Below are 13,832 nucleotides of genomic sequence, written 5' to 3' on the forward strand. Positions count from 1 at the left end.
CTCATAGATGAGGAAACTGTGAGTCCAAGAGAGAAACTGATTCGTCCAGGATCATAGATTACAAGTGGTGAAGTTAAGATTAGAGACAAAGTCGTCTGGTTCTTTGACCTTAACCACTTCATGTTTTCTACATACCCACATTAGTCAGGCACTTGGATGTCTTACAACCAAGGTCAGTAGTAGTAATACTGCTTAGATGATGATGCTGAACATGTGATTTGTAGTCAGAACAGTGGGGGTTAATATGGCTCCGTATTTCTTCCAACTGTACAGCCACATTTGCCTCCCCTCCTTTATTTGTAAAATGGAGCTGAGACCATCTAAAAGGGCTGTTGCAGGGATTAGTTGAAATCATACATGTGGAAGTACCTAGTGCCATACCTGGCAAATATTAACTAATCAGTGCATGTTTCACAATTCTTTTGGATACCCTATCATGAACTAGCTGTCCATTTTTATCAAGGTGATCATATAAGTGATGTCCCTAAAAGGATATTATCCTTGTTAATTCATTTTACAGAAAATGTGGGCTTTCCCTCTACCGTTCATATTCCCTTATCCAATCCTTCTTCCAACAGGGGGCATGCATCTAGTAGGTAAAAGTTTAATAGTGAATGACTTGATCACATACCAAAAAAATCAGTGTGCTTGATCTTCATCAGCCCCAGTTGAGCCGACTGTCATAGTCCCTAACTGGCTGGCAAAGCTAGGATCAGCGAATGCTGTGTTTAGTCCTTCAAGACAATTTAACCTCCCTCTTTTTTTTTTGCCAGCTTTTATTTTTATTCCTTTAAGGGGAACAGGCTCTAAAAGTAAAGTAAGTTAACATTTGATATGTCCATATCTGACACCCTGAGCCTGGCTGTCAGGAGAGTGCCACAGCTTCCAAATCAGAACAATAAAAGAACCGTTAATAGCCAAGAAAAAAAAAGAGAAGAAAAAAAAGAAACCCACACATGCAGTGTGACTGTCATTTGCACTTCTTTGCAACAGTCTAGACATACTGTATGGGGTGTTATCCAATGTGATAATTGGGAAGTAGATGTCTGCCCATGTACTGGGATTACCTATGAATTATAATTTGGGGTTTGCATGCCATTATTGGTTGGCTTGCCTGCCACCTTTCCAGATTCAACAGAAGTCTTGCTGCTCTGTCAGAAAACAGAGGTCTTAGAGGGTCAGCCCTGTATAATAGGCAATTACTAAATATGAAACATTCACCTAGAATTTATAGCACCTAACTAGATAAGAATGTGAGTACCAATTCTGAACTGGCTCTGTGTTTAGTTTGAGAATCCAGTTTTGAAGATCATTTGGGCATTACTATTTATTTAAAACCTGTTTCTTTTCAAAAATAAGTTAGAATTATGTGGTTGACAGGTTGAAACCTGTGAATGCCCAATCTGATTATTACCAATTGAAAGATAAAGGTGACTGCCCATTTGAAAAGCAGTTTTTCATTGTTTAGTATATTATGCACCAATTCCAGACATCAGAGAACTCTTTTAATCAGCCTGATATTTTTGCCAGCTTTTCAGTGCATCCAGATGTTTAATTAGCAGAGTAAAGAGATAATGTGCTAATAGGAGTCTGAGAACAATGTATCGAAGAGAGAGGCGGTAGCGGCATCTAAAATCTATAGAAAATCTGTTAATGTAATTTGCTGAATGAGGGGGAAAGAGGAGCAGAAGGGGACTTCTTACTGAAACGAATCCACACTTAGAAGTTAGTCATCAGTGAAGAAGAAAGATGACAGAGAAGTAGAAATCAGGGGCAAAAATACCCTGAACAAACAGGGAAGGCAAGAAAAAATCACATACATTTTAAATCAAAGTACTGTCTATGGAATAGGGACTTTGAAAGGAACTCATGTAGGGAAAAATATTTCCTGGGTACCCTAGGGCTACTGTTCAAATGCCCGCCCTCTTGGTGTTCCTGGCTCTCACTGCCCCGAGCCATGGCACAGCCCCCTCCAGCTCAGTGGGAGCAGCCACATGAGGGAGAGCAAGCCGGGGGGGCTGCGTGAAACCAGTGCTGGTAGCTTTCATCATCAGCCTAAGGAGCTGGTGATCCATCTGAACCTACCAATTCCACCACAAGCCGCAAAGATTAGCATCTTTATATTTACCCTTGTTAAACATCTTAATTAGAACCCTTTGTCTGCTTTAAGACCTTGGAAGGACTTGAATTTTTTTTGCTTGTTGGATGTGGAATGAAACGTCCATATGCTCAGATAATCACTCCAACCCCTTCTCTTTGCATGTAACTCTTATTATAACACTTACTGCATTTTTAACTAGTGTAAGAGTCAGCTGGTTTGTGCACCTTTTTCTCTCACTAAGCTTTGAGCTCCTAGAAACAGGAAAAGGGTCTTTTTATCTCCTTACTTCCCCAAGCATGTAACAGAGCATTTTGCACCTACTAGATTCTAGGAGGTCTCCCCTCCTTCTCAAACCCTTGCATGCCAGACTTTATGTGATTTTTTTTTTTTACTGGCCCAACCATACTTTCAACAGATTAGAGTAAATGGTGAAGGCCTAGGAAATGAAAGAAAGCAACTCAAGACATTCACATACCTGAGGTTTATTAGTAGGTGCATCAAATAACTGCTATTAGGAACAAAGTAAGCTCTAGTTACTTTTACAAATTCCTATTTAAAAAAAGAGGTTCTGAAACTTTAGTGTGCTTCAGAAACCCAGATTAAGTATGCATAATCCAAGAATATGCATATTTAGTAAGTTCCCCAGGCAATTGACTATACATCTAAAAATCACTGCCCTGCCATAGACACTTTGTCACCATGAGGACACCAACCTCTATTTGGAGAATTACCACTAGACAAGAAAATTGGGAGATTCTTAAAAAAATACAGATTGAGGTCAGCAAGCATTTGCTAATTGTGTGCTCATAAATGTACATGATATGAGAGAGTCAAAAGAATGAGAAGAGATCATTGCTATCCTGGAGGAATGGTATTGCTGAGGAAGAAGGAAACTTCCAAACAGAGTGCTACCTCCCCAGATACTCTATCCAAATGCTAAACACTGTAGTACAGCCCGCCAATGCTAGGGAAGTCAGGAAAGAAAGATTTATGAATGAAATACCTTGACTTTCACGGATGTGCCGTACAAACTCAAGATGAGTGATAGATAATTCATGAGAAACATGAATTTCATAGACTCTAAACTCAAAACGTGGACAGTTACCTTTAGCTGTGTTCTATATGTTTCTCCATTTGTGCATATTTTAAACTATGTTGTTTCTTTTGAAACTAAATTTCAAAATTGGGCTTGTTTTTTTTCCAGACGGTTTGACAGACTGTGTGGACCCTGACTGTTGTCAACAAAGCAGCTGTTATGTAAGTCCTCTCTGTCAGGGCTCTCCAGACCCTCTTGACCTCATTCAGCAAAGCCAACCCCTCTTCTCTCAGCACACTTCAAGACTCTTCTATGATCGAATCAAATTCCTCATCGGCAAGGACAGTACTCACGTCATTCCTCCAGAGATCTCATTTGACAGCAGGTATATATGTATTTATTTTAGTCCTTAATGAACAGGTGGCATGTTTTTCCTAACTGAAAGGAAAGTGTCTTCTAAAGATCAGGTTACTTCCCAGTCCACATGGTCTACAGTGATTTCTTTTTTAAGCAGTCTCAGGAATACCCAAGACCATACTGAAAAGTTAAGGGACAAAACTCATTTCTGGAGATTATCATAAAAGATACTTATATAAATATGAATGCATATGTGTGTATACATATATATATATACACACACACATATATATGATGCATATTATTTTTTAATGAAGTATAGCTAGGGCTTTTAATGACAGAAATAGGATGGAAATGTAATTTGAAAATTTTTTGTTTAACTTCTGGATTGATCCCTTGAAAAATTCTTGAGTTTCAAAAGCTACATTTTATGTTTTATTACACAATGTAAAAAATTTTCTATATGAAAGCTTTGGGTAAATTTGATGCCCTAATGTAAAATGCAAGACTTGTGAAAATCTACCCTCTGGGAAAGCAACAGCATGAATGATCACCGAAGACCTGAGACCAAAGTCCAACTCATTAGGTGAAGAAATTATTTAAAATTAACTTACTTAAAGTTTAATTACATGATTTTGTTCATTTGCTCATTGTTACTCTTTGATTCATCTTCAGCAATGCTTTATCTTACAAATTAGCAATAGATATAAGTAAGCACTGAAGTCAACATTTCTGGTCTCTTAAAAATGTCCTCCTGTGTTCATCCTGCAAGTGGATCTTTCACTAGCTTCTAGACTATTGTAAATAGGAATTTAAAGAACCCATGGAAGTATTTGTTCAGAACTCCTGTCTACATCCCACCCCTCTCAGCTGCTTCCTGGTGGATGTTACCAGTTCCTAAAGAAAGCTCAGGAGATTATATTGATATCAGTGACGATCTGAGAAAATTACAACTCAGTTTTGACCTAAATACAGCAGAAAAGGAAAAAAAAAAGATGCTCATGGAAATTTAAAGCACTCGGCATCCTTCCCATGGGGTGTATACTAGAACTGTTGTTGAAACTTAAAACTTTCTCATTCTTTTTATTATTGTGTGATTCTGACCATTCAAAGTCCCTGACAGAAACCCAAACCCAAATGCCAGTGCATCACCAGAAAGGCCTTTTCTGCCAGGGGAACCTAATCAACGTTTGCCTTCTTCCAGGAGGCTCAGTCATCCCCATTGTGAAGTGCTTCCCCCAGTTCAGGCACAAGTCTAGGGTACCTTTCAGATGGGCTATAGTCAAAAGAATGGTTTAGATAGTGGAGACTTACTTCTTGTACACCAGAGGAACAAAAACCACGAAAAGTAGCCATAAGACTCAGTTGCCTATTTAAGGTTGATCAACTCTAGCTTTCTCCAGGCTCAGGGAAAAGCCAGTCCAAACAAAAACCAAAGAAATAACAACCTCCATGACATGGAGGTAAATTAAGTGACTCACTGAACTCAAGGAAAGGGAGGAAGTCAGGACCTGGGAGAGAAAGGAGACCATTGTCTCCTATCTCATTGTGACCCAGAGCAGGGCATTTGAGCAATAAACTTAGGAAAGTAAGGGGAAATTTCAACTCCAGCAGCTCAGCTTCGTGCTTCAGCAGTACTTGCCAGCCACTCACAGAGTGAACAAACCTATACTCAGGGTGATTAATGCCCTTCTCCTCCCCCTGGTTTGATGGAGTTTTCCTCATTCTTTTGCAAAGTGCTCCAAGTTAGCATTTTGCTCTGCAAGTCACTTTTGAATTCACAATGGTGATGGGTCTCCTTTATGCAGTGATCTCAGCTGTTACAGGCATATCTAAGCTAAGCTGTCAGAAAAGGTGCAAGCCTTTTCCAAGGAAATAGTTGAGGACAAGCAATCTAACTCCATTTCCTCTAAAAGACCAACACATTAAGAGTATTACTGGGTATCTCTGGGTAAAGTAATCCAACTCTGATCACCTATATAAATCATAGCTATAAGCTCTTACCTCTAGATAGTACTCTCCAGTGTGAAAAGGTCTCAAACATAGATTATTTCATTTTATCTTCATTATCCCTGTGAAGTATGTATTTATATTGGGGTGTTTTATGTATGAGGAAAACTGAGGTTCAGAGAGATTAAATAAATTGCCCAACTCACACAGCCAACACGCTTGTCATGTAGCAACTCTTATAACTGCTCTGTTACACCCCAGCGGCCCCATTTCAATGTGTCCTTAAACCTGGTGACTTAGGACTAATTTGTACTAGATGAATGGCAGCTGGGTCAAGATGAGAACCATAGGAACCAAGGGATGTTTAAAAATCCAGTTCAACTGAATATATTTCAATGATGTTACTTACAAACTTCAAGCCAGTGCTAATAAACTTCCTCTTAATAGAAGAATACAATCCAATGACTGGCAAATGGGCCTTTTGCTATATGAGCACTTATTATGTGTCAGATCTCATACTAAGCTTTTATGTGTGTTATCTCATTTAATCCTTACAAAACCCCTCTAGAGTAGGTACTCTTATCCCCCTTTTCAGGTGAGGAAACTAGAACTGAGATGTCAAATACTTGCTCAATGTCACGACCAATGAGTGTCAGAGCCAGGATTTGAACACAAGCAGACTGGTACTGAGGGCCAGACCTCTAAACCACTAGCTGAGCCACTTTGACTACTTATAAAGCTGGGCTAGGTGACCCGGGAAGACTCATGGCCCTTATACATCCCCGACTGTGGGGTTGCTGTCCTCAGACAAATGAAGCACACTTACTTGCCGTAATGAGGTGAACCACTCTGCTTTTTTGTTTCTGCCACATAATTGAGAGAGCTGGGTAGGCAGATGAAGACAGTGTTGTCAAGTGGCTTGTTTGCCTCCCGGCAAAATGTGACCCACACAGATGACTTGCTGCTGAGTGTTACCACCATCAGAAGCCTTTGGAGCTAAACACAGTGACATACAGGTGACTATCTATTGCAGGGACACATAGGTTAAACATCTCTTCATCCTTGTGCATCCAAGTGAGACTAGCCTTTCTTGTTCTCAGTTTGCTGCACTGGCATGTGAGAAAATGTGTACCTCCTGTGCCCACAGCAGAGTCTCTAGTAAGTCCAACCCAGTTACCATGTGTTGCTAAGTACATTTTACCCTGTAGCCTGAGAGTCTTTCTTTTTTTTTCAATCTACTCCAAACACGACTACAAAGCGAACCACATTTTCTACATGCCCTGTATGACTTATTACTTTGTAATAATGTAAATAGGTGAACAGAAGCATTATTGATCTTCAGTGTCTAAGCATTTAATCACTATTAATAATGTAAAAGGTTTTTATAAATATGTAAAAACAAGAGTACATTAAACTAAACGACAGCAGTAATTTGCAAAGCCAGACATTTCACTCGCCATCACTAATGGAGAAGTGCATTTAAAAAACAAAAGCTTACCAGGGTTAGTACAACTACTGACAGCACCTCTGGCCACTCTCATTTGCGTGTTTTGTAGCCATGACAGGCTGAGCCACACATCAATCCACATCAGGCGTCTGTATCAGAGGTTGTTTAATACCAACCCACAGATGTATTTTGTTTGGCCCAATAGAGATTGGGAGATCTGATATAAAAATCAGAATGTCTCCCTTCTGTAGAAAATTTATGAAGTTTGGCACCTTTGGGACATGGGCATGGCATAGGCAGCCTGGAGCTGAGGGGCAGCTGCACCTCTGGATGGGATGGGATATGCCTCTCTAGCTCACCATTCACTGTTTCCCTTACACCTGGCTCACTGCTGTCATGACTCAATGTCATGTCATTTCAGTGTCATGCCTGGCCCTGCTGGCATTTGTGTTTGCAATATCTGGACTACACAGCTTCTCAAAGTTTTCCTTGGAAAGATCCCAAGTGTTTATCTTTTTCTTTCTGATCTATTTCCCTGAGAGTCTTTAAAAATCCAATTTTATCACTTTACTGAATTTTTGAACCTTTACTATGTTGGTTTAAAAAGAGAAAAAGTGTGAGTGACCATAAATAGAAATCACACTAATGGAACAGTATTTCCACCCTTCGTTCCCTGGGGTACCTGTGTACACCTCGTGAGTTAGCTGACGTACACTCTGCCCCACACCTTCTGCTAATAAACTCCCCTGGGCCATTGGATTCTTATGTGTGCTGTCATATATCCTACCCATCATGACATCAGGTAATTCAGGTTTACACAACAGTAGAAGCAAAATGTCCACTTTCAATGAGAAGGATGTGTACGTTGAGAGGAATTTTATTACTATGTTTATCACTTAGAGTAAGTTTTAAGAATAACTTCAACATCTAAAAATTCAGGTGCAATTGTGGCAGCCCCCTGTGTCCACCCCGGGTGGAATGTCTACCTTTAGTTGAAAAGTTCTAGAGTTGGGTCCAAACTTGTTATGGCACTAAGAATAACAGCACTGTTACCCTGCTTTAAAATGAAGAGGTTAAACAAGCTGATAGCTTTCTTCTAGTTTCTATGAAGTGGCTGTGCTTCAGTTTCTTGCTCCACACTGGGATATACAATACTAGTTCTGAATTGTTCTAATTGCTAAGTCTTAAATTCCATGAGGACAAGGACCAAGTGTAATGCGTTCTCTCCTTGTTTTGATCATCTATGGCTGTACAGCAAACGACTCCAAAGCATATTGGATTACAACAATTTTTATAATTATAGTTTATGATTCTGTGGGTCGAATAGTCAGACAGGGTATGGCCAGGATGGCTTGCCTTTTCTCCGTGAGATTTGGGCTCTCAGCTGAAATAACTCAAGTACCCGGGGGGCTGCAACAGCTGGACAGCAAGCAGGATTTTTTTTCCATACAGCATCTCTACTTGCTCTTCCTGTTGGTGTAGCCGGCAGCCTTCGGTGTGTCAGAGTTCTGTGGTGCCTCAGGGCTCTAAAAGGGGGTGTTCCAAGAGACAGGAAAGGGAAGATGCCAGTCTCTTAAAGCCTGGGTTCAGAAATTGTGACAGTGTCACCTGTGTCATATACTGGTAGTCAAAGCGGTCACAGATACAAAGGGAGAGATGTAGACACCCCCCTTGAAGAGAAAAATATCACAGCATTTGTGCCCATCTTTAATCTACCATCCCACTGTACCCCCAGATCCTAACACAGTACCTGGCGGAGAGTACGTAAAAAATGAGTGAATGAGTGAGTGGCTCAGTTATAGTGATACTGAAGGGCTCTTTGCATATTTGCTAATAATGAAAAACTCATTTGGATTGCTTAGAACATACAAATGGTATTAGGACCTCAAATAAGTCAATTCCCAAATGTAGAACCAGCCTACGGATAAGATTGCCTTTCTCCAAACAGCACAGGAACAAAGTCATAAAAGATGAAGTGATTATATAACAGTAGCAAAGTAATTCTTCTTCTTTTTTTTTCTTTAACTTACAAGACATTCCCCCACTGTCAGAGTCTGGCTGTAACTGACATCATTTATAACTCTGTGTAAGTATCTAAGTACTTTGTGTAAGTATCCCTTTGCCTTCTATGGGCTAGATAATCAGAATTTAGAACCAAGAAAAAATAAGAAAATAAGGAACGATTTTGGGGAAGGCAGCAGGAAAACTGCTGTTACCCAGTTCCCAGGGGTATGGGTCATTATTCTGTCTCATGAGAAAACCAAAGGACCCCAGAACAAATTGAAGTACCACAAATGCCTTGAGCATGGCATTCTTGGCAAACTCTTTACTCACCCAAGACCCCCTCTTCTTTACTGTACCCCACTTCAATAAAAAAATCTTGATTCATGCTCCTAATGATTCATGATACCTGGAAATAGCCACAATTAGTTATCATAACTTGTTGAGTAAAACATGCTTTACTGCACTTAGTTGAGCTGGGAATTTATGTATTTGAAATCCTGTGAATGGCAAAATGAGTTATTGAATCAGGATTGTGGTTAAGCAGAAGGTTGCAGGAAGAAGCTGATTGCAGCAGATGCTGCTGATCTTGAATATAGAGTAGACATAAGAACTGTATTTGATAGATACTAATTACTGTTGTTTTAAAATATGTACTGTATTGAACTATTAGTATTTTCAGAGTAACTGAGGACTTTCACTTCCTCTAGAAGAAATACCGAAGTCCTCTGCTGTCCCTAAGGTAATAGAGTATCTTGATATTGACTCATTTTTTTAAAGTGATGAATATGTATTCACTCATTTCTTCACCAAATATTTCTTGAGTACCCACTCCATGCCAGGAACTGTGTGGATAAAGGAAAATGTAAGAAACAGAGTCCCCATGCTCATTTTGGCAGCACCTATGCTAAAATTGGCATGATACAGAGATTAGCATGGCCCCTGCGCAAGGATGACATGCAAATTCATGAAATGTTCCATATTAAGAAAGAGAGAGAGAAAGATGGAGGGAGGGAGGAAGGAAGGGAGTCCCCTTATTTACAGGACTCCCCTTATATTCCAGTGGTGGAGGCAGTCAAACCATCAAGTAAAAATACATAAATAATTAAATTAATTACAAATTGCAGTAAGTTCTATTCATTACAGAACATCAGGTTTCTAAGGGAGCTTAGACTTCATCCATTCAGGGATCTCAAATTCCACTGCTTTGATGGGGCAGACATGTGACCTAACTGGATATAAAACAAGAGATATTCAAGCAAAGGAGACAGAGTCATTAAACAATTACAGAAGTGAGACTGACCTGGAAGTTGTCAAAATAACTCTGAGATGGGACTAATTGACTCAGGTGAGCAAGGAGAGCTGCTGAAAGTGACACACACAGGAGACTGTTGATGACTTGCAAGAAAAACACAAAGCTTATTTGGACAGTGAGCAGCTTAACTATTTGCAAGAAGCTTCATCCTTTGACATCTGGGGCTATAAATAATTTTTTCCTACAATTTAAAATGTTTTATTAAATAGATGAATTCAAGAGAAGAAACTAAACCATTGCAAACATTCCCATTTTCCACAATGAAAAAATTCCCATTAAAGACACTTTGGCATCATTTATCAGGATGGATCCTACAAGATCCTACAATTTCTTTCAAGATAATCCACACTGGGGAAGATGAACAATTTCACTCTTGAGATTGATGAACATTACAGTATTTACTTGATTCATTCATTCATTCATTCATTCACTAAGAGGCACTGGCCTAGGCCCTGGGCTACAGCAGGCAAAGTGCTCTCCCCATGTCTAGTAAGGAAGCCTGCTGGTGATGAAAAAGGCAAATGTTAGGTAGGTGTGAGTACTGCCAAGTGAGATAAAGAAAGATTAGGGGCAGAAAGGGACCATTCTAGATAGAGTGGTCCAGGAAAGCCTCTCTGGGGAGGTGACATGCAGCAGAGACCTTGGAGAATTCATCTATATGTTAGATGATCTTGGCATGAATGTTACCTGCCACCTAGACCCTTATGCAATAGATAGTCACACAAGCCAGAGCCAGGTAGTGACTTTTAGGGACCCCTGAATCAAGATTCTGCAGTGTTGTGTGCAATGGAAAGGTAAAACAAACCGTTCTCTAGGAATTACTACATATTTTACGGGTACCAGGATGGAGCACCTATCTTCTAGGAGTACACCAAGAAAATCTGAATACCTCAGACAAACCAAATAGCCTCTAGAAAAGAAATCAGCAATAGCCCTACACCATTTGGTCATGAAAAGAAAAAAAACAAAGAGCAGATCTTCATCAGTGTTGAACCTAAGAGCAATCAAATATATAGAAACCACTTCCTGATTTGGAATTATGAAAGAGGTAAGAAAAGCTTATATTTTAGAATATTTATAAGGAAATACAGTGTTATTACAGCATTCAAGCATTCATGGAATTAACATTTACAGTTTAGTCTATATACAGGTAACCCCCAGAAGGTCTATAATATAATCAATCTTTTGTAATTTTTCTGATTTAAATTTAAATTTAAATCCATATGCTTTGTGTTCCACTTTTCATGAATCTGTTACTTAGGGACCTCCAAGTCTATCTGCAAATGGCAGATTTTTGTGTAATTTTAATCTAGGAACATGAAAAGCATTATTCCAGGTACACACTGGGGGTTGATAAACACACAGTGCAACAATTGCTGAATAAATTGAATAAACAAGAGGCTGGGGAAGCTGTTTCTAAGGCATCAGCATCCAAAAATCTGTCTTGTGTTCACCTTTCTTTCTAAAGAGAGGCACTGCACCTGATCTGCCCACATTTGGAAAAGGAATCCAAGTGTAGTTTAGCTCAGCCATGGTTCCTTGTTATTCTATTCGTCTTAGCATGTTGCTTTTCCTGAGCAATCTCCTCTGCTTATCACTTCTGCAGTTGTTGTCCTAAGTGGGAAGTAAGATTGTTGCTACTTGCTAATAAAGCACCCTGATCTCCTTTATATGAAAGGTGTTACGTGTGTGAAGATGGGATCTCCTGATTTTCAGACAACTATTTTGTCTAATGCTTAAGTTCAGGAAACACATGTTCAAGACACATTATAAAAATTACAAAGTGCCGAAGGTTCCAAGATTTGTAATGCTGACTAGCTCCTGAAATCAACAGTCAGCACCTAAAGGTACCAAAAAGAAAGAATGTGTGACTTTCACTTCTTTGCAAATGCTCTTGGGCAAAGAAGACAAAAAAAAAATCAGAGTGCAAATCTTCAAAAAGCTGTTCAATTCATGATTTGTGATATGTTGAAACTCAGATATTTGGAGATGCTTAATAATTGGGATTAGTAATACCAGTAGCTATCTACAGCTTATCTCAATGTGAATAGGTATTTTCTAATATTTTATCTATATTGCAGCTTAATTAGGATCAAAGTTTGAAAGGCTCAAATCCTTGTTACCTTCTTCTTAGTCGTACTATTTGCAGTGTCTCTAGTTAGTTCTATCATCTAAATTTGTCTCTAGAGAGGGTAGAGTAAATGCATCTTTGGGGAGAAAGAATGAGTGACATGTCTCTACTATACATCTGCACATGGGAAGTGCTCAGCTCTTCATAAATATCTACAGGTAATGATGTGCTATGGATAGCTCCTTCTTCATAGGTGAACACTGTCTTTTCATTTGGAGCCACGTTTTTTAACATCTTAACATTGGTATGCAGTACAGTTTAGAGTCCTTTAGTACCCAGACTGAAAGATCTTCACCACTCTACCACTTCATAGCTGTGTTACCTTGAGCATTTGTTTTTAACTTGTCAGAATCTGTTTCTTCATTTTTAAAACAGGGCTAACAGTTGTACCTATTCAGGTTATATCCATATTCAGTGAGGTAAGATAGGGAAAGTGCCTGACATAGTACCTGATTCATAGTAAGTACTTAATAAATATTTTATTTAGACAAATATATATATTCACATATACTGTATATATTTAACAGCATACATAATAAAATATAATTTGAAAGGTGCAGTTCAAAAGGCAATCAGTTTACTAGGCTGTTTTATTATTCTGGCATCTTTGTGAGGTAATTGAGGAATTGAGGATAGGACAGGGAAGAGCTATTATCTCACTTTCCATAAGGAACAAATAAGGCCAAGAGTAATTCCATTTGTTAAGGAAAACTCACAGCAGTGTTACTAGGAAGCCAGAGATAGAACTAATATAGACAGAGATAGACCACACCTCTTCCCTCATGAAGGGAAGAGCAATCCTTGGCCAGGGTATATTCAACAAGAGAGACTTTCCCTATATTTAGTGACTACCCATTAGTCAAAGGGCAAATTCACAGCAAAGTGACAGGTAAGGTTAATGAAGTTAATAAAACCCTACAAGGCTGATTACAAAGACAAAGCATTTGAGTAATAAGTAAAACAGGCAAACAACAAACAAAGACAAACCAAAAAAGCAAAAACTTGAGACTATTCAAGAGTTGCAAGGGCTTCCAGAACAAATATTTCAGGATTCAAATTCTGGACAAAAATAATCATGTGTGTAAATGAAGAAAACTGGCCCTCACACAGTCCTGAGAACGTGACTGTCATCCGTTTTCTTATTGCTTCAAAACACTTGATCTTTTTCCCATTACTTTGGGGATCTCAGGCATCCCAAGCAAGCCTACTTTTGACAAGCAATTACCAGGGCAGATGGGAAAATAGCCACCCTACCTCAGGGTGAGTGCCCCCATTTTGTTTTACTTGAAACATCGCTAGCCATGAAGAAAATAATTCTGCTTAAAAAGCTATCTGCATTTTCAATAGCACCACCTTTCTCAGAGTCCTAGAATGTTGATGGGTAATGCTTCCAGCTTCTTTTAATGTTACCCATTCAGTAAGTATTATTTATTTGGGCTAGTGACAAACTGAGTCAGATTAAAATTCAGCCTGCTCTATTTAAGTAAAAACTAA

At 39.1% G+C, this 13,832-nt stretch overlaps 1 protein-coding gene and 1 non-coding gene across 4 annotated transcripts in view; both read left to right on the plus strand.

Annotated features, from left to right (window-relative positions):
• Positions 1-13,832, plus strand: part of TENM1 (teneurin transmembrane protein 1) — a 751,017-nt gene that overhangs the window by 595,040 nt on the left and 142,145 nt on the right. For all 3 annotated transcript variants that reach the window (XM_037015442.2, XM_037015435.2, XM_037015446.2), the window contains exon 17: positions 3,306-3,522. In XM_037015442.2, coding sequence (XP_036871337.1) covers positions 3,306-3,522 — 217 coding nt within the window. The remainder of the gene's footprint in view (positions 1-3,305; positions 3,523-13,832) is intronic.
• On the plus strand, positions 9,776-9,879 carry LOC118972533 (U6 spliceosomal RNA). The gene has a single exon (XR_005061569.2). It is a non-coding gene; the product is annotated as a U6 spliceosomal RNA (small nuclear RNA).

This window comes from Manis javanica, chromosome X (genome assembly GCF_040802235.1).
Source record: "Manis javanica isolate MJ-LG chromosome X, MJ_LKY, whole genome shotgun sequence".
NCBI classification, from domain to species: Eukaryota; Metazoa; Chordata; class Mammalia; order Pholidota; family Manidae; genus Manis; species Manis javanica.